At 35.6% G+C, this 22,210-nt stretch overlaps 1 protein-coding gene across 10 annotated transcripts in view; it reads left to right on the top strand.

Moving 5' to 3' along the window:
* The window catches only part of nbeaa (neurobeachin a), a 104,498-nt gene that overhangs the window by 19,389 nt on the left and 62,899 nt on the right, over positions 1-22,210 (top strand). For all 10 annotated transcript variants that reach the window (XM_087806622.1, XM_087806623.1, XM_087806616.1 and 7 more), the window contains exons 2-6: positions 9,415-9,646; positions 14,084-14,184; positions 16,329-16,424; positions 17,985-18,106; positions 20,591-20,717. In XM_087806622.1, coding sequence (XP_087662748.1) covers positions 9,415-9,646; positions 14,084-14,184; positions 16,329-16,424; positions 17,985-18,106; positions 20,591-20,717 — 678 coding nt within the window. The remainder of the gene's footprint in view (positions 1-9,414; positions 9,647-14,083; positions 14,185-16,328; positions 16,425-17,984; positions 18,107-20,590; positions 20,718-22,210) is intronic.

The raw sequence follows: 22,210 nt of genomic DNA, 5'->3' as shown, positions 1-22,210 counted from the left end.
TATACTTTATTTATATACATTCACTGTGCGTTTTTAATGGTTGCCAAACAACAAAATTACGTTGCCAGTTTCACGGCTGTGTTTTCTGTGCAATGACAATAAAAGAAAGTCTAAAGTATCATGGTAATAGTACTTCAAAATCTTCTAAGATCCAGATGGAAACGAGATAATAAATAAATCAGCATAGAATAGAATAGAATAGAATAGAATAAAAAACACACTTTTACAACAGCACAGTTGAAAAAAATAAAGTGCAAGGAAAAAAGAAATAATAAAAGAGATAATAAAAAAATAAAATAAATGATCTTAAAGATATACAAATTATTTACAATATTAGAAATTTAACACTATTAACAAAATAAAATAAAAATAAAATAAAATAAAATAAAATAAAATAAAATAAGATAAAATAAAAAATAAAAATAAATAAACACACAAGAAGAAAAACACACTACGGATTAGCATCAGGATATTTAAAGTAGAGAGTTAAATATCCTGACACCAGTAGGGATGAAGGACCTTCTATAACGCTCCGTCCTACACTGGCATAGCATGAAAACAAACGTTTTCGTAACTAGTAAACACTTTAAAAAAAGAACAACTGCTTTTTAAAAAAAAAGTGCATTTAAAGAGTTACAATCCCAATCAAACATGTTTTTTCTTCTTCCTACTGGTTCAAACCGACGCTCACTGGATGAATGCGATAATCGGTGCATTATTTCGAAGCTTTTTTTTTAACATCGTTTTCGTTTTTTTCAGTGCATGTTCCAGGTTTGTTCTTCAAACTCGGTCGATAAACATCATTATAATTTGCTGACTCGTCTCTCCGTGGCATATAACATGGCTGATGGAGACGCGTTCGCACTAAATGTTCCATTAGTGTGAGCTGTGGCCCTGCCAATGTGCCAGCTGGACGGACAATGGAAGGATGGCCCCTGGGACATGCAGTTCTAGGGGGCTGTGGGGGGGTCCCTGTGTCCCCTCCCACTCCTTATGTGCCCGTAGGTAACAGTCTGTCAACATGTCAGTGTTGCTCACCATCACAGGAGCTTGTGGAGAGAGTGGCACATGAGCAGCTTGCACAATTACAACCGTGGCCCTTGATGGGATCAAAACATTAAGCTCTTCTTTCATGTAAATATGGATCAGAGTGAGACTGTTTGTCGAGAATCATCATCAGAATCTATTTACAATCAATGTAAACATTCAGATTAAAGTACTGCCTTGATTTGTAAGCAGTACTGTTTTATTTATTTATAGTTCTTTTATGGTTTTATGTTTCAACCAAGTGTGTTTAAAATTAAATAATTGGATTTTATTATTTAAAATTAACATGCAAATATTCACGTCTTTGTTCACTTTAGTGTTGCAATTAATCTTCTGGCCGCTAGATGGCAGCAGTGGTTATGACGTTTGCAGCCAAATTAAAAAAAATGTAATCGCCTAGATCCCTGTGACTGAGGACAAGAGGATACAGTGAACTGCAGCGGCTTTTAACTATGACGTTTGGGCATATGTTGTTTTCAAGAGAGTCTTTACGTACTCGTGTGGACAATACTACAAATATATCCTTGTTCCCACAGTATCGATATGTATCGTATCATGGTCCCGTATCGTGATCCATATTGTAGACTCTTAAACATTCCTATTATTGACATCTTTCTAAATATTTATTCTGAAAGGTATTTTCCGGTATTTTTTAAAAGTTGCCGTCAAAAACGAACAAAGTAAAATCGGGAAATGTGGCTTTTGTAATATAAGCTTGAGCTGTCGGCTGCAGTGCATTATGGACTTCGAGAATTGCATGAAAAAAAGTTCAAATTGTGTTTGCAACCTTTTTTTTTTATTTCGACTTAAATTTTCAAGCATGTTTTTTAGTGTCACTACTAGGGATGTGAAGATACAGTTCCTATCACGATACCGTTGCAACGATACGATATATGTCAATATATGGCAATACTGTAGAAACACTGATATATTTACAGACCACAAAGTCATAACTGATTTATTTTAAAACCACAATATTTCCAAACATTCGCTTTAAAATCTTCTGTAGTCCAGTATCGGAGTATCCTCTCGTCCTCAGTCATCGCTGGGATCTTCCAGAATTGTATTCTTTTTGCTGCTAATGAAGCAATGAATGCCCAGTAGATTAGTGGCAACACAAAAATAAATATATATATGTGTGTATTAAAAAAACAAAAATCAATACAGTAATACATTGCTGCCGAATACCGCTAAGGTATCTTGAAATAAATATCAGGGTATTTAATATTTTCATAAACATCTAGCGACGAACGTCCTAGCACTTGTTTTTGAAAGTCGTTTTTTAACCAAACAGATGCCAGAAGCTCCTTAAAAAACTTTTATCCGTGAATCGATGAGGCGGTTCATGATTTTGTGTGTGCAAATTGGGTCAATCTGAAAATGGAATTCGGATTATCGAGCGTTTAGTGGCCAGTTTATCCCCGCTGTAATCCATCTTTTTTTTAGATTCGTGGAGGTCATCCGTGGAGCACTCGCTACACTGTCGGCCCCCGAAGGCAGTGAACTCGCTCTGCTCGGCAGAACAATGGCTCTCGTCCGGCATCTCGTCCTCATTTTCTTTTTATGCTCAATCTCGCTCGTTCTTCATCGCCGCTCTCTCCTCCGTGGAATTAGCTCTTCCTCCCAGAGTTCACGCTGCTCATTCTCTTGTTTGTTTTTCCTCCCCTCTGCCACTGTATCCCCCCCTCTCTTTTATTCCTCCGTCCTCATCCCCCTTCAATTTGGCTGCGCCGCGGTCCGTCGAGCGCTCTTGCCGGAGCGTTAAGTGTATAATCTGTGATCTCATGTCTAGATGGGCCTCCACTCGCTCTCCCGGCGCACAAAAGGGAACTGAATGGCGGCGGCGTCGCTCAGGGGAGGCGCATGAGTAATGAGCCGCAACACAAAACAAACACACACCTCTCCAAACACACTCCCGGGGGGCTTTTGAAGTTGCATATTGATGATTCCCCGGCACACACAAAAAAAAAGGACGAGGAGGCGTCTGTCGAACCGTCCACTTGCTCTCCTGACATGTCATCTTTAACAAGGCTAATGAGCAACAGGTGCCGCGGATTTGAGTTTTTGATCGGCGCCGGTGTCGGCCGGCCGCGATTTCCTCGCCGAGTGTTTTTGTTCGCATCCTTTGATGAACGCGATGGTCGACCGTGGCTCTGTGAGGTGTCGCTTTGAATTAGTGGAGGATTATTCAACCGCAGAAGAAAGCGCTTGGAAATATTTACATGAAGCGAAATGAAAGAAAAAAATGTTTTAGGAGCAACAATCAGTTTTAAAAGGATCAGCCTGTAGCTAACAAATGACTTGGAGAACTCCCATGATGCCTTTCCACACACTGCTTTTTATATTGTCACGGCTAATTATCCGCTACAATTCTTTATTAAAAGTCCACGTCTATGTTGTGATTTCCAAAGTGATCGACAGCTGAGATTGGTTGGCTGGGCGGCAAAGCGTCATTCAGGCCAGTGTTACTGAGAAGATTGTTGAGAGGGATGACGACTCAACTGTCATTTTTTCAAGTTTAAATAAACGACGTTGATAAGTACAAAAATAAAAGGGTCGCTACCTGTCGATGATCGTGTACTGACAGGGACCACTCTTAAGTTACTTTATAACAGGGAATGAGGATCAGCACCTCTAATTCTAAATGCAAAGTTCTCATTAGAACTTAATGCTAACGTCAAGTCAATTGTATTTTTCTACATCAGTGCAACAATAGTGATCATATCACAGCATCATTATGAAGGAAACAAGCTGAGCTAAAAGTTAAGTTACGCTACAACTTCTACTACTTTTCCTGCTCCTACTTCTGTTACTACTACATCTTCTTTAATTACTACTACATCTACTGCATTACTTTTCCTACTAATACTTCTACTGCTACTTTTTCTACCACTACTTCATCTACTACTTTTACTGCTACTACTTCTATTACCCCTACATCTACTACAAGTACATCTACTACAATTACTTCTACTAATACTTCTAACACTACATTTTCTACTACTATTTCTACTACTACTTTTTGTACTTCTCATACTACTACTACTACTTCTACTACTGCTGCATCTACTACAATTACTTCTACTAGTATTACTTATATGACTACAACTACTACTACTTCTACGACTACTTCTACTACTACTGCTACTACTACATCTACTGGTACTTCTACTACTACTGCATCTACTACAATTACTTCTACTACTACATTTTCTACCACTACTTCTACTTCTATTACTACTACTTCTATAACCACTACTACTACATCTACTACAATTACTTCTACGAGTACTACTTCTACAACTACAACTACTACTACTTGCAACACTACTTCTAGTACTACTACTTATTTAGCTTGTACTTTTTTCTCATGGACATAGACAACTCCGCTAATCACATGGGTTTCACCAGGATACTTTTGACAACATCTTATTTAAAAAAAAAAAAACTTCTGCTGGTGTTTTGCTTGTTTAACTGCTTGAATTGTTGCAGTACAATATGGGACTGGTAGTGTTGTGAGCGACTCTAGCCCAGGAAGGAGAGTGAAAGTGTAAGTTCCAGAGAAGCATGTGTGTGGCTCAGTAAAGGTGATTCTGTACTTGTTAAAACTCATTTGGCTGAGACTGGTGTGAAAAGGTCACATTAGAACCGTGTGCTTGTGGAACTCTGGCGGCAGCTTGACTCGGCCGGTGGAGGATAAAGTCGTTTCTGGTGTGAAAGCAGGCCCAGGATTCAACCCCGCAACCCCAACCTGGCTGTTCTTCTCATACTCCCACATCCCCTGCATAGCAAGAGTGAAGCCAAAGTGAACGCCAGCTGCCTCCAGGGCTGCACTCAACAGCTCTGCAATCTGGTTAGGACGGAATTAGAAACGGAGGAAGAAAGCCAAGGTAGAGGAGATGTGCTGCGAACTGTTACCGTTCAATACACACTGTTTCAGGAATAATGAGCTACAAACAAAACAATAGCTCAAGATGATGGAGATGAACTGAAAAAAAAGGCAAATTATAAAACATTATTCAACTATTTTTTCCCCCATTATTCTTCCCAATAGTACATTTTTTTAATTATTCATTTTAATATAAAATAAGATTAAATTGAGAATAAAAGAATTGTACAATTATACATTTTAATATATAATAAGTTAAAAACTTGAAAAATATGAATAAAAGAGAACTATTTGATTTATTTTTCTCCATAATTCCTTCCAATTCTATATTTTGAATTATACAGTTTAATACTACTATTCTTAATCATTTCTCCCAATACTATAGTTTTGAATCATTAATTTAAATACCTAATTTGATAAAATTGAGAATACAAAAAGAAAATTGTACATCTTTATCAATAATATGATACAAAAACAAACTCAAGCTACTGGATCTTAACTTGAAAAATATGAATGAATAAAACTCAAATACATAAATCGCTCTTAATAATTCTTCTCAATACTGTAGTTTTAAATTATAAATGTATATATATATATATATATATATATAAAAAAAATGATATAATAAGGTTAAATCAAAATTACATCTCAAGATGATGGGGCTTAATTTGAAAAATATGAAAAAAAAGAAGTATTAGATAAACAAATATAATTTCCCAATATTATAATTTTGAATAATACATTTTAAAATGTAATAATATATTATGAGTTAAAATCAAAACGATATCCTAAAATACTGGACCCTAATGTAAATATATATATATATATATACATATATATATATATATATAAAACAAAAATATTTTTTACTTTTTCAAAACATTTTCCTAACACTACGTTTAAATGACTTGACTGTTATATTTACATAATGATACATGTGTCGTTTAATTTTTATAAAATGCTCTGATTTATATTATATAAAATGAATGAATAAAACAACATTTTCAGTTATATTGTTTAGGCTTTTTATGAAACTTTAAAATTTCATTTATTCATCATACTTGATGAAAACGTTTGTTTATATCCTGGTGACACAGGCCAGACGTCGGGGGTGGAAATAATTCTTCATCTACAGCCAAAACAAACGTTCTGAAGCCGCCAAATCACCGAGGTCATTGCTCACGGTGCCTGGGAGGCAGAGACGGCTGGCAACGCTGATCTCCATTTCCCCCCCAAGGTGTGTGTGGCGCAGTCCGGGTGGCGGTTCATGTGTGTGTTAAATTGCCGGAGCCTAATCGGGGAAGTATAGGCCTCTTGTGAATGCTCACTGATGTGTTTACTTGTCCTTTTGTACCCTGCAGTCCACGGTCCTGGATCAGAGTGGTGGTTGTGGTACCACAAGATAATTTTGTGTACACTCAAATACCGCGATTTCTATTTCACGATACCGCATCGATGGTAAATGGCTCTTACTTATTTAGCGCTTTCTATGCTTATTTAGCACTTTACACTAAGTTACAAATTCACCCATTCACATACACAATCACACACCGATGGGAGTAGGCTGCGACGCAGCGCGCCAGCTCAACCGTCAGGAGCAATCAGGGTAAAGTGTCTTGCTCAGGGACACAACGCCTGGGAATCGAGCCCGCATCCTCTGAGACCACGAGTCAACCACTGATAATCAAGAGCACTGTATATATTTTTCATTTTATTAATTCATCATTTTTTAAGCTTTAAAATCATATTTTTGTCATAGCTATTTTGTGGTTTATATTTTAAAAAAGTGTGTTTGAAATAAAATATATAGGTATTTGACAATTAACATCCAAATATTCACAGTGCCCCCCCCCCCCCCACCTTTTTTTGGTTACAATTCAATCCAGCCAGTAGGTGGCAGCATTTATTATGTATCAAGCGGGTAAAAGAACAATAAAATCCTGCAATGACTGAGGGCGAGAGGATACATTCGACTCCAGCAGCTTTAAAGCTAATGTTTGGATGTATTTTGGTTTTAAAACAAATGAAATTCGTCAGCACTCTTGCAGTTTGTCAATTCTGCAAAGTCGTGTACTCAGGCAATACTCCGAATATAACGTTCCTACAATATCACAATATATCGTATCGTTGCCCTTGTATCCTGGTGCGTACGGTATCACCAGATTCTCGCCAATACTCACCCTTAATAACCTCATGTTGCTTTGCTAATGCTAACAAAAGTACATTATATAGGAAGCGTACTGACAGTGAAGGGTTCTATAAATGGGAACATAGGAGGCCCCTGTGGGATGGATAAGTGAGGGCCCCAGGAGAGGAAAAATTCAATGTAGAATGAATTAATTCATCTTCCATTTATGGCACTTCTCATTCAAGGGGTCCTGTCTAATCTGTGCTAATGCTTTGGCAGAGTGCACTGTCTCGCTGCACTGACGGAAGTGAGGGATAGAGAGGGAACGAATGAACGAGAGGAGGAGAAAAGGAATTAGTAGTCCAGAGAGGGAACCATGCAGGAAGGTGTTTTATCGATGACACCCAAAGGGTAAAACTGATCTATTACAAGGTGACATCACCGAATCGAAGGAGGAAAAAAAACAAAAAAAACAGAGATGCTAAAGGTCTCACTTCCATATCGGAGGAAGATAAAATGGGTCAACATGGAATCAATTCTGCCGAAGACGGACGCGGCCGATGTTCGACTATAAATCATGATTATGAGCCTTTTAGCCGCAATTCTCTCTCACGCTCGGGATGTCTCGAGTATTAGTATTCCTCTTTTGTAAAACACAATATGCATACTTTTCTCAAGGGGTTAAACAAATATTGGGTCAAACATCAGATTAACAGCTTTTATTCGACTTTCTATATTCAGATTGTTTTTAAATAAACCACTATATGACTTCATTTCATGTGCGAGTACAAGATAAGTATCACCTGATTACCTGCTTTAGAATTATACCTTGAAGGTGATAAAGGGAACATTTTTTACTTAATATAATTCCAAATATATTGAAAACAATGTACCTTTTTGCAAATAAAGTTAACTTTTTTGGATTTTAAAAAGGAAATTGACGGTTAATCTTGTGATACGTTGTGCTATGAATATCTTTCTAGTTTTTTCTACCAAACTCAAATTAAGAAAATGGCAATGGCAAAGATTTTCAGTCAAAAAATAAACTATTAAGTGTCAGCTAAACAACTTAGAAAGCAGTGTAAGCCCTGGGAAAACTTGAATGCTCCTCACGGAAAGGCATTCTTAAAACAAACTAGCAAACTTCTTGCTGCTGCACTAAACACTACCTTTACCATGTTGCCTTAGATAGTGTAACACGTCTGCAGTAAAGATTGTTGCCGAGTCTGACCATGAATTAAAACATTCTTGGGTCTTCTTCAGGCAAGACTTCAGTTTAAGAAGCGTGCATTATAGAAATACAGTCCTTCCCTTCTATTTAAAGTACTGTAGTGATGAAGTATATAACTGGTTGGTCGTTTAAACCAACTAAAGCTAATTTCAATTTATCTGTGGACATATAAATGACTTGGTGGAATAAATTATTTATACCCTTTTTTCAAAGCACTGCCTCTATTTTTTATTATTATTCAAATCATACTTCATTTTTTTCATAGTTAAAATAAATCAAGGTTTACTGGGTTTATTCATTTTTGTGTTTCAATTACACATCCGGCCGCTAGATGGCAGCAGTCATTACATCCTCCGCAGCTAAAGTCAGTATGAAATCCAAACGATTACTAAATACGAGAGGATAGAGTCGCAGTTTTAAAGCTGATGTTTCAACATATTATGTTTTTAAAACACAAAAACAGTTAGGACTTTGTCATGTGGTCTGTAATTCAAGTACCTGTATCAGATTATTAACAAAACACAGCCCTATAGGGATATCGAAACATATTCATCACCATCCATCTAATATTTCTTGACTTGCTAACGTCTTCTAGCTAATGAATTATCGGTTTCTACCTCGACAGTGAGCGTTTGGCTTGTTGGTTTCCCTGGCGACCGTTTCCTAGATAGAGCAGAGAGTCCTGTGGACCAACGGTTCGGGTGATTTTCTACTCAAACGTGTGTGGAGCCGAGGGATGTGAAGGCTGCACTCGCCTGTAGTTCTAGTCCATCAGCCATTAATGGAAGAGACAGGTTTGCACTTAAAGTTAAAAGTATCATATCCAGTGACTCACGCCATCTCAGGGACTAGACCGTGTGTTCCGGGCAGAGGAGGCGGCCATTGTTGGTGTCGGCTGTATTTTAGGAGAGATTGTGTACCGGCTCACAGCATGTGTGGCCTCAGGCAGGAGCTTTTCCTGACGACAATAAACATCCGTCAAACGCCAGACTTACCTGTCCTTTTGCACAAAGTGTTAAACGCTCTAACAAATCATTTCTCTCCCTCCTCACCTCCCGCTATTACACCTCCTCTCTCCTCTATTCGACCCCCGCCGTCCTCCCCTCTTTCCCTCCTCAGCTGGTGGGCGGCGAGTTTGACCTGGAGATGAACTTCATCATCCAGGAGGCCGAGAGCATCGGCTGCATGGTGGACCTGCTCTCTCACTGTGAGGTGACCTGCCAGGCGGAGATCTGGAGCATGTTCACCGCCATCCTGCGCAAGAGCGTGCGGAACCTGCAGACCAGCACCGAGGTGGGCCTCATCCAGCAGGTTCTGCTCAAGATGAGCTCCGTGGACGACATGATCGCAGGTGAGGCCCCCGGGGTTCAACACCGACCAAAACTGTTGATTCAACTTCACTGCTTCCTTATTAAAGTAACTGTTGAAATTGGTAAATAAACCAAAAAAACACGAGTGGATTTGAAATATTATTTAATGATATAAATTCCAAAAAAACAGGATTTAGTCAATTTATATTATATATTTTAAATTTTAACTATTTTTTATATTACCATTTACTTCTTCTATTATTATTGTTGTTTTGTTTGTCATTTTAAAGGTTCAACATATTTAAACAATCTAATGTAGAGAAAAGACACTTAAAAACATTAGTATTTTTACTATTTTCTCATTTGTATCAGTTACTAGACAATCACATTTGTTTTTAATTATTTAAAAAAAATAATCTTTTATTCATGCATTATTGACAATCTTTCACATTTTATAAACATTGCAATAAAATAAAAAAAAACCTACCTTAACCCCCTCCCAGCCACAAAAATAACAACTAACACAACAACTTCATCCATGAAATCTGTCTTTTTCTCCATTTAATTTTAAGCAATTCATATATATATATACAGTACATACCTAATTTACCGAAGTAGATCCTCAGAGGGATTAATAAAGTTTATCTCTCATCTATAAAAACAAAAAAAACTATAATTTTTACCCAATTATCAAAAAGTTAGTCCTTTAATGAGAGTAATTATTTTTTCTGTCAGTTTAAAATATCTATTTTAAATTTGCTCGTTGTGACTTAAAACGGTTCCTAAAAATGAATTTAAAAATGGGTAAAAAACCTGTTAACACCAGACTCGCCTTGTCTTACCCCCTCTCAGTAAACTCAGCACCGCAGCTGTGTGTGTTTTGTGTATTGTCTACTTCCAGAAACGGTTTGAAAATATAATTGTAATTATTCGGTACTAGATATAAAGTAGATATTGTAGATGTTGTAGATGCAGAGGGATCTTGTCTAGGTCTGGGTGGTGGTACTGCTGTAGTCGCAGGTGCTTAAAGTCTGATAAATACAAAATTAGACAGTTATAGCAGCGTGAATACGTGGTTAACAAACTGTGAGATGAGTCACGAGCTTCACAACAGAAGTATCAATGATTGGCATTACAATTCTTTGAAAAGCTATTTTTGTCGTCAGAAACAAAAGAACAAGAGCTCGGATGCGTGAACGCACACATTAGCTGACACTTTTCTCAACTGTTGATTCTTTCACGACAACTAAACACTCATTATCCTGCTCCGTGGATCTCCATGTTCTTTGCTGACGGAGATTTTCCAGTGGCAAGAACATCATTTTTTTTTTTCAAATTACACGGAGAGCTTTAACTCCCACGTTCAGCGGTGCGGTGTGTAGGTGTAAAACACAACTGTAACACCATAGAAACAAAAGCGTCAGGATCATGAGGTAGATCGCTTTGTTCTGGACTATATTGTGGAACTGAGCTGTGAATCACATCAGAGATGTGCACAATATTTATTTGCTTATTGTGTTTGTTTTGTATTATTGAACACAAGCTGTTGAAGTTGACGCTCTTATCCCTTCTACACCTTTACTAGTCATTGTTCTGAAAACGTTTACACCCTGCAAATTATTTGTTGAGCTTTGTTTATGTGTATGAAAACAATAAAATCACAAGTTAATACATGTTTTACAAACTATCAGATGTTAAATAAAAATTGTGTAAAACTGTTGAAAAGTGAGACTATTGCTGTTTAAAAAACATACAATTTTACTGAATCTGAGACAAGTTGAGACTGAAATATAAAAATAAACAATAATATGTATACTGTATATATATATAAAGTATTTTTAGTCATCAAAGTCATTGTACTGTTTCCAGCATTTCATCAGTGACTAGAAACTTTTTGTATTCATTTTAAATTCCAGACTTTATTGAGAATATGATTCATAAATTTGACAAGAACACCATATTATCAACCATTTATATTTTTTATAAACATGCTAACAAACCACTAAAAACCTAAATAAAAAAAAAACACTTTCTCCAGTTTTTTCCCGTCTATTTTCTTTCGATTTCTCCCTTTATATTATTTTTCGTTTAATTTCAGTAGGGAAATGTTTATTTTAAGCTAAAATACAATTTGTTAATTTTTTTTTTAAACTACCCAACTAAAAAAAATACTTCTAATCAGAGTCAATTTCGTATAAATAGTGCAAAAGAAAAATACAGTTTTCTGTCATAAAAAACAGGAATAATGAAAGTGTATGAAAGCCTTTGTAAATAAATAGAGTCGCTGCAAACATACGTCTTGTTCATAAAACTAATCTTTCCCTCAATGACCTGCTCGATGCCCCCTCGGGTGAAATATCCGTGACACCTCCCTAATGGGCTTCTTTATCTCCTCATGAACTCGCTAACCTTGACTGCCCATGAGCAATACTCCAGCTCCCTCTGAATCCACTTCCCATAGCAGAATGCATTCTGTATTATTGTCCACCGCTACACAACTCTTGGATGAAGCCCTTTTTCTTACACAATCTCTGGAAGCAGGCACCTAAACGCACAACACCAGATGACCTACATGGACCCATCATAGAAGAGCAGCTCAGGGGGATTGAATCTAGGACATGGTGCGTTGTGTTCTGCAGTCCATACCAAGCGTCTCATTGAGCTTCGCCCTCTGCCGCGGCCCCCGTGGCCCGGCGCCGGCTAATGAAATATTGTGGGCGCTCTAATGGGGGAGAAGAGCCTTTGTAAGCAGATTGGCTCGCTGTGTTCGTCGCTCTGCCACGTCCCGCACTGATCTGTTGTGGCTGCGTAACGTGAAGGTCAATGAGGCGACACGACAAGGTCATCTTGCACTGAACTAACCTCAAAGTGCTCAAATTAATGATGTCGTTTAACAATTGCAACAGAAATGGATTGAAATGAAACGGACTTGAGAAAAACAAAAATAATAATGAACCAATAAGTCAAACAATATATACGTACAATACATTCATGTTAAGAGGCAACCAGGTTTCTTACACTAGACATTTTTATAAGGTTTTTTGGATCTTACAGATACATGTAAAAGGAAATTAAAACATTGACAAAATTGAATTTCAACACAAGGTTATATTTGAGGTTATATTTTTATATTTGATATATACAAATACATTTTTTTTATTGTTTTTTCAGTAAAACTTTTTTATTTTATTTTATTAACCCCCAAAAAATGTGCTTGTGGTATCCCTTGTGTTGCCTCTGGGGTCAAGATGAACGACCTCTAGGGCTTTTTTGAAAACATATGCAGTGGTGGAGGTCGTTCACTTTGACCCAGAGGCAACCGAAGGGTTAACTTCATTTAAAATACAAAAAACATAATTATACAGAAAGTTAATAATGTACATGACAGAGATTCAACAATCAAATTAAACTAAAAAATACATAAAAAAATAAAATAGACAAATGAAGTGTTACACTAAAAATTATTTATGTAATAATAATAACATTAATAAAAGAAATGGACTAAAATGCAACATATTTTACTAAATGATATGAAAATGTTTTAACATTGGTGTCTCACTTTTAATAACCGTGTTTGTTTTTAAAATGTATTATTTAATTGGAATGATAAACAAAATATCAACGAACTAACAAGTCATGGAAACTGATATATTCTTAATAATGACCAACTGTGCTTCTTCAATTAAATCGAACCTTAAAGATACATTTGAAGGTAAATTAATATATTTACTAACTCAACATTTGAGCTGCAAGGTTGGAAATGTACATTTGTTTTTATTACGACACATAAAAGGACAAATAATGGGTTTGCTCACTAAAAAAGTAATTCTGCATAAAAAATATGAGTTATGCAAAATTTAAAAAATAAACATGACTGAGATTAAACAATCAAAATAGAAACAACCCAAACCAAAACACTACATACAATAGTTTCAAATGCAAGTGAAACATTTGAGTTATTAACTTGTAAATGTTCTGTTTCATTATCTACACACTATAGAAATGATTGCAACCGGTTTTCTAAATGTATTTTATGTATACTCTATTGAAAGATGACGTGTTACACAAAACAACAGTGAACTAACGAGTGAGAAATGATTTGTTTACAAGAAAACAATTACACTCCAAACATTTGACAGGAAATGAATAAATTGACAGACTCGACTTTAACAATTTAAATTATTCCGATCTTTTTAATAGTCGGTGTTGTGTCTTCAATTTGTCTATAAATGTATTTTCTTTTACCCTTATTCGGTGGGTCGACTGTTCTCTATCATATATCTTATATTAGATTAGATTGACTTTATTAACTCCTCTGGAGATCTGAGTCACAATGTTCAGCCACTGAAACCGTTTTCATTTAGAATTTCAAAATAAAATAATGACACAAAATGATATTTCGCTGCTTCTAAAACATGATCGAGAATGACGTCAAGCATGAGTGCCTCACTAGGGTCTCTTCTGTGTGTTTCCGGCAGACCTCCTGGTGGACATGTTGGGGGTCATGGCCAGTTACAGCATCACAGTCAAGGAACTGAAGCTGCTCTTCAGCATGTTGAGAGGAGACAACAGCATCTGGGTAAGATCTCCTTTCTTTTCCTGCTCTTTCCTGCTGGTGTAGATGGAACATCGACAACTTTTAAGCAACTTTACTATCATGTATATAAATACAGTATATATGTTTAGGAAAGATAAAGCTATAACAAGTCTGCTGACAGGGTCAAGTGAAAACGCTGAGTCAGCCAAATGCAGATGCTTTAAGTCTAATCATTGCAAATCTACTTGCTAATTCCTTTACATATTCGAGAAAAACCGCAGAGAATTATCACACCGAGAATCAAATCTAGCTTGTAAACATCGGATTTTCATGGCTGAGCGGTTATAAGAGAAAAGGCATAAAAGTCGAGGCCGATCAAATATTAATAGAATTTAAAACCCAATACGCCTTTTTCAAGATTTCGCGGACCGAGCCAGAATAACCTGTTTTCCTTACACAACCCCCGGTTCTAGCCGACACTTGGGTTGCGGTAGAGTACATTTCTGGGGCGGAATTTCCCCCAAAATACGATTTCTTGAGATGTTTTTTTCTGTCAGTAATGGAACGTTGTTCGTGTCTCGTGTGTGTCAAACGCCGCAGTGTGCAACCTTTTCTTAATGAATTATGGATGGAAACCTCCTTCAGGAAGGTAACTCCAAAAAGAAGATCACTCCGGTGTGATGGAAAATAATAGAGGAGAAGACTTGTCATAAAGTACAGCAGAGAAGGGAGAATTTTGCCCTTTTTTCAAGTATAAATGAACACAGACACCCTTTATTAAAAACAAATAAATATGTCCCTGTTTTTTTTTGCAGGGCTTTTATACTCTCGTAAAAACCTACTTTCTTTTCATAACATGAAATGATTAACACTTTCGACAAGTTTGAATTATCAACATTATTAATGCTTTATTCAAATACTTTTATTTGCATATAAGGTGTCATTCCTCCCAATGAACAACTCATTGAACAGCCTCTATAAGGCTTTGCCGCCCAGTCAACCCGTCAGAGCTGTCAATCCCTTTTTGACACAGCTACATGGACGTGGAATTTAAACACACAACTGTAGCGACCTATTGGTAGTCACTTAATAGAGCAGCGTGTAGAAAGGTATCATGGGAGTTATTTTATTTTAAGGAACCATAAGTAAGGTGCGTGTTGTAATCAGTGCCTCCCACTAAGTTTTTAATTTTTTCTGCTGTTCAAATAAATCGAGAAATTTGCAGCAACAAAAAAACATTTAAATTATAAATTTAAAATGGAGAAATCCTATTTTACAAATTTGTAATGAAGAATTACAACCTTTAGTTGTATTCATTCAAATAAAAAATAAATATATCATTTAATTATTTGTAAAAAAAAAACTATAAACAAAAGCTTCTACTATTGTTTACTTTTATAATGATTTAAACGAATATTATATTCAATGATATTTATCTAATTTTATATATATATATATATATATATATGTATATAGAAGTGTAAAATAATTATAATGGTATATATATATATATATATATATATATATATATTGCATTATTCATAATGAAATAAAACAACTAAATAATAAATAAATAAAAAAAACAATATTAAAACACGCATACATTCGGGAAAACAAAGAACATTTATTCATAGATAAACTAATATTATATTTTTGTTATTTACATTTAAGTCTGATCTATTTTTATCCTTGCTTTTCTAAACTTATCACGAGGGACTTGTGTAAATGAAACGATATTCATCAATAACAAGCGTCAATGGTTCCGGTCGGACCTCCACGCCGCCGCCGCCAACTGATGGGCTCACGAGGCCCAGATGGTGAACAAAGTGTTTCTGGTGCTTTAGCCGATCAATACGGCGTCTTCGCCTCTCGTCAATCTCCACCTCACGCAGCCTCCAGGACGACGACCACCGCTGGTCAGTGATCAGCGATCCGGAGAAAGAGCATCAACCTTCCTTTCACTTCTCCCTCTCCTCCTGCCTTATCTCTCTCTCTCTCTCTCTCTCTCTCTCTCTGAACTGACCCATCGATCCAGGGTTGCCATGGTATTATAGGTGTTGTTGAGGGGGAGGAGCGATCGAAGGGTCATCGATCCATGATGTGACGCCGAGGGTTTACTTTTCTCTTCCCCCGATGGAGAGACAATGAGCAGATAATAACTCGTCCTCTCTCACGTGTCTTCACAGCCCAGACACGCCATCAAGCTGCTGTCGGTCCTGAACCAGATGCCTCAGAGACATGGTCCAGATACCTTCTTCAATTTTCCAGGACGCAGTGCAGCGGTGAGAGACACTTCGGCGGAACCAACCGATTCAAAACTTCAAAAGCTCTTTTCAAACTGAATGTTAACAGGTTTTTTTTAAGAATATACCTGCAGTTGAATTCATCTTTTCTAATATTCAGAGGAAGATTTTCCTTCTCCTCCAAGATAGTCGGTTTGCATTCAATCAGAAAACAATCTTAAAGTTAATTTTCACTTATTTTCTCCTCATCCTCATGTAGACTAATGGTTGGGATTATTTTCACAGTGATCTGTCTCTTTTTAGAGTTATAGACAAAAATGTTTGTTCATTTTAAAGTATCGACTCATGCTCGGATGAATCTCTGTCCAAAAATACACATTTAAAAACATCCAAATACCTCCGTTCTCCTTGTTTGTAACGACCATCTTGTATTGAAGCCTCGACAAGAGGGATTGTTCCGGGGAAGATTAAACAAGTCCAAGTATATTTTAAGATTGTTTTTAGCAGGCGCTGCTAGGCTAGCTGCTAGGTTAGCTGCTAGGCTAGCTGGTAGACTGGCTTCATCTTCGTCAAAAAAGACGCTTAAAAACATCCAAATACGTCCACACTGCTCGTCTGTAACGTCCATCTTGTATTGAAGTCTATATTCTAAGCATGTTTTTAGCGGACACTGTTATGCTAGTTGCTAGGCTAGCTGCTAGACTGGCTTCATTTTCGTCAAAAAAGACGCTTAAAAACTTTCAAATACGTCCACACTGCTCGTCTGTAACGTCCATCTTGTATCGAAATCTATATTCTAAGCATGTTTTTAGCGGACACTGTTAGGCTAGCTGCTATGCTAGCAGGTAGACTGGCTTCATCTTCGTCAAAAAAGACACTTAAAAACATCCAAATACGTCCACACTGCTCGTCTGTAACGTCCATCTTGTATCGAAGTCTATATTCTAAGCATGTTTTTAGCGGACACTGTTAGGCTAGCTGCTATGCTAGCTGGTAGACCATCTTCCTCTTCAGTTTTGTCCAAAATGACTCGCCTAATAACAACCAAATACCTCCGTTCTCCTTGTTTTGTAACGGCCGTCTTGTGATGAAGCCTCGACAAAAGGAATTGTTCCGTAAAAATATTCAACAAGTGTATGTTTTAAACTTGTTTTTAGAGCACACTGCTAGGCTAGGTGACACTTGCATTGTGTTTCAATGACGAAAGACGTCAGGCAGGAACTGAGAGACCGATAACTTCCACTATTAACCATCTTAAAATATTGAATTACTTTCCGAAACAATTTCTCTTGTCAAAGCTTCAATACAAGATAGACGTTACAGATGAACAGTATGGAGGTATTTACATTTTTTTAAGTGAGACTTTTAGGACGAAGACTGAGCTCCAGTCGCTACATTAAAATGAACAAACATTTTTGTCAATAACTCTAAAAAGGAACTGATTACTTTGAAAATAATCACAACCCGTAGTCGACATGAGGGCGAGTAGAAAATGAGTGAAGATTACATTTTGGGGCGAACTATCTCTTTAAGTTTATTTGATAAGTTTGTTGGAATAATTGTGTTGAACTCACGTCTGAAACTGTTTCTGTCCTCCAGGCCATTGCGTTGCCACCAATTGCCAAATGGCCTTATCAAAATGGATTCACTATCAACACGTGGTTTCGCCAGGACCCGCTCAACAACATCAACGTCGACAAAGACAAACCTTACCTCTATTGGTGAGTAGAGACTCTGGCGCGCCTTCGAAAAGATGCTTCAAAATCCTAATTTTAATGAATAAAAAAAACAGTTATCTCAGGGTCGAAGTGAGATGACATGAAAATCATGGTCAGAACTAACAAATCGTAGTTGCATAATCTAGATACATTAAAACAAATGTATTTCATTTATTGTAAAAAATAATAATTAATACTATTATTTACTATTACTGCTGCTATTAGCATTTTTTTTAAATTATATTCTTTATAGTTATATGTTATATATATAATATTATTATATATAATAATAATGATATTTATTGAAAATGCATAAACAAATCATTCTAAAAAGTTAAAAGTGTAAAATAATTATAATGGTTTATATTATTGTATTCAACTCTTGAATTTAAAATAAGGCAAAATTAATAATAAATTATTTATAAAAAACAAATAAAGTAAATAAAATTTGCTCGTTATTTTGGGATTCTTTAAACCAAAAAAATATTTATAATGTTCTGCTATCAAAACCAAGCTAAAAAAAGAACTATACATTTAAGTAAAGTAATTAAAATAAATATATTTGTTCACGACAGCTATCTGATTTCCGAATCATGAATATTGTTTAATTCAATTTAATGTATTTTATGAATTGTTCACTATTTATTTAGATGCCGTTTTATCGTGACGTCTCTTATTTTATTTAATGATTTAGTTTATTTTATGAATCTCTTTTTACTTCATTCATATTATTTCATTTTTTATGTAACGCCACCACGACAAATTATATACATATTATATATTTAAAACACAGGCAGTAAAAGCTTCATTAACGTTGACCTTTGATTCAACTGAAGCGTTTTTCCTCGTCGCACCTGTTCGAGCCCCATTAGCCACAAAAAGCTTTTTTTTCTAAAGGTCTCAGAAGTTTACTGTCGACAATAGGAGTCTTCCTTCTTTTTTTTTTGAAGGACTTCTGAGAGAGGAGCTCAAGATGTAGTGGTGTTTCCATGGTAACGGGTTGAGGCGTGCGGGTGGGAGCTCCACTTGGCTTCAAGTGTTATCGTCCAGCCACAGATCCAGCTGTTGCTCCAGCTGTTACTCTGATAGTGGCCCGAAGACCCCGATAACACTCATGGATCCGGGGGTCAGATTAGCTCGCTGACCACGTTCTCCTGTGATCCTCCTTTTCAAAGTGTCTTCTCTTTGTTTCCTCCTGGCTGCGAGAATCTGACGACACGTGATTTATTTTCATCCATTTGAGGAACTTAATGACTCGGTTGAAGAGTTTATTGCAGTAAATCTGTGCTGTGGGAAATAACGCTGATGCGATGAGAGACGAGACCAAATTGGTTTCACAAGATCTTGGAATATTAGACGTGTGAATATGAAATAAGATTAATCTCTCAGCAGGTTTTTTTTGTAGAGGTTGAAAGCCTTGTTGGATTGTGGTCAAGTCAAGTAAATATAACAACAATATGATTTTTAACATCTAACATGTTATCCATATTATCTAACATCATTTTCTGCTGAAATATTGTAATATATTTCAATTTAAATGTGACTTAATAGAAGTCAGTGCTTCAAATGTATGTTCATCCGTCTGTTTATCACTAATTAAGGCTTAAAGGTTCCAACTTTAAAAAAAAGTAGAATCACTGATTTCTTTTGATAAATTCGATTTTAAATATTAAGAACTTCAGCTAATGCATTATGGGACTTTTCTTCGTTATAAATATGTTTTTGTTTTCGATCGTTTGATGCATGCTGGTGGGTTATTGATGTCGTACATGTATGTTAAAAACAAACACGTTAACATGAAGATCTGCACGTTAATGTTTAGAAAAATCTGCATCAATTATTTATTTATATTTCTTTGATCGCAAATGATTGCGTTGCTCAACATATTGTCAGTGATGTGTCTTTATTATTGTTTTTTAATTAATAATCATTAAGTAAATCGTTAAGCAATGTTTTAGTTTATTAAATAAAGCCTTTTTTTTATTTAAGTAAAAACAAAATGTCTAAGCTTTGCTTTTCTGCTGAAATGTCGTAATAAATGGAAACTTTATAACAATTTAATTTAATATGTCAGCTGCTAACCTTGCTAATTCAGGCTACAAGTAGCTGTTGCATTGTGGGACTTTTTGTATGTTCTACGTAGATTCAAGCATCCTGGTGGGTTCTAGTTGGAAATTTATGTTAAAAACAACGTATATAACATGACGATCTCCACATAATTGCGTCAGTTATTCATTTATTTGTTTGTTTCTCTATTGTCAGACCATGACGTCTGTTTTTTAAATCGTCTTTGAATTAATAATTAGATTAAAGGCTTAAATCATGTTTTAGTTTATTCAATAGTCTATTTTTATTCATGTTAAAACACCAAAGTGAAAAAAACCAACTCTTTTTTTGTTAAATATTTCACTCCAACATAAAGAAAAAGAGACTAATTAAAGAAACAGGAAGTAGAAAAAGAATCTTCTTAATCATTTTCTTCTTCAGTTTTCGCACGAGCAAAGGCATCGGATACTCCGCTCACTTCGTGGGAAACTGTCTCATCGTGACGTCGTTGAAGTCCAAAGGAAAAGGTTTCCAGCACTGTGTCAAGTACGACTTCCAGCCTCGGAAGGTGAGAGAACACCTCGTCTCCTCCTGTCACGTTTGTGTTGATACGATCTGTCTTTTGAGAACACACTCTGTCAGCACACACACACACACACACACACACACACACACACACACACACACACACACACTTGCTGACCTGGTAAAATCTCTTCGCTTCCTAACAAAGTTCCGAGGCTTCTATTGGATCAATTTAGAAGTCACGGTGCCTCACAGTGTGTTGTGTGCACGTGTAAGAGTGTGCGATTTTTTTTTTTGTTGCCGGCTTACACGAGGGTATTTGTGGATCCTGTGTGGAGTCTTCCCCTCGGGAGCCGTGCATGTTATCGGCGAGAACACTCCTCCTGGGAGCAGATGAATCAATGAAGCATCTTGTGCGTCTTTGATTGAACCAGACATTATTTCTGCTGCGACTTGAGCCGTAGATAGTTACACAAGTGCTGGAATAGCATTTTTTTTTAAGTCAAGTACAGCTTCGTCAGCAGATTCTTTAGAGCCGAGGAAAAACTCATCAACTCGAGGGATATTTTTTTATTGTGTGTAGAAATAATCGTTTATGTTATTTTTTATCTTCACGTGTTCCTCATGCACTGATTGACTGTTCAACGTAAAGTTTGTGTTTGTTTAAATAACACCTATTCTTCTGCTTTTTATAAATTGTACTTTATTAAACGTTAGTTAAAATCTATAATATTTTCATCTCTTATATGTATGTAAATCGCATATATATGTAGGGTTTTCCTCATTATTACAAATGTATGTAATTATATAAGTTGTTTGTATACATATATAAATATATATACAGTATATATATATATATATGTATATATACATATATATATATATATATATATATATATATATATGTATACAAACAACTTATATAATTACATTACATACACAACACTTATTTTTGTTGCTGGGTCTGCTTATTACTTATTGTCTGTTATTATAAATGTAATAATTATATATGATTTTCTAAAATAAAAAAATTAAATATAACATCTTTCTTTAATTATGTTTTTAATTTTTTTATACAATGTCAAATTAAGTCAGGTTTTCTCCTTGTTAATAGTTATATGTAATTATAAACTGTATACATATATTACATTATATAAATATAGTACAAATACATTTAAATATATAACATTTTCATGTTAAAAAAAAATGTTTTTGTAATTGCATATAAAAAAATAAAAACAAGTTTAGTAATTTGGCAACGTTTTTCTGTTATGTGTAATTACTGTATATGATTATTATTGTATAACATTGGCTTCTAAAATGTAAATCCATTATTTAAATTTTCTCTACAGATTTTTTTAAATAAGTTATTTAATTTGTGAGGTTTTTCTGCATATTGCTGTTTTCATGTTATCATACAATATTACAATATATTACAATACATTACAAAATACAACATTTTCTTTTCAAATAATAATCTTTTCTTTTTACTTGTATTTAACTGACTTATATTTAAAATACGACGTATTAATGTGG

The sequence above is a fragment of the Callionymus lyra genome, chromosome 14 (assembly GCF_982586985.1).
Source record: "Callionymus lyra chromosome 14, fCalLyr1.hap1.1, whole genome shotgun sequence".
NCBI classification, from domain to species: Eukaryota; Metazoa; Chordata; class Actinopteri; order Syngnathiformes; family Callionymidae; genus Callionymus; species Callionymus lyra.
The sequence above is the reverse complement of the archived record's forward strand: the minus strand, read 5'-3'. Positions and strand labels throughout refer to the sequence as shown.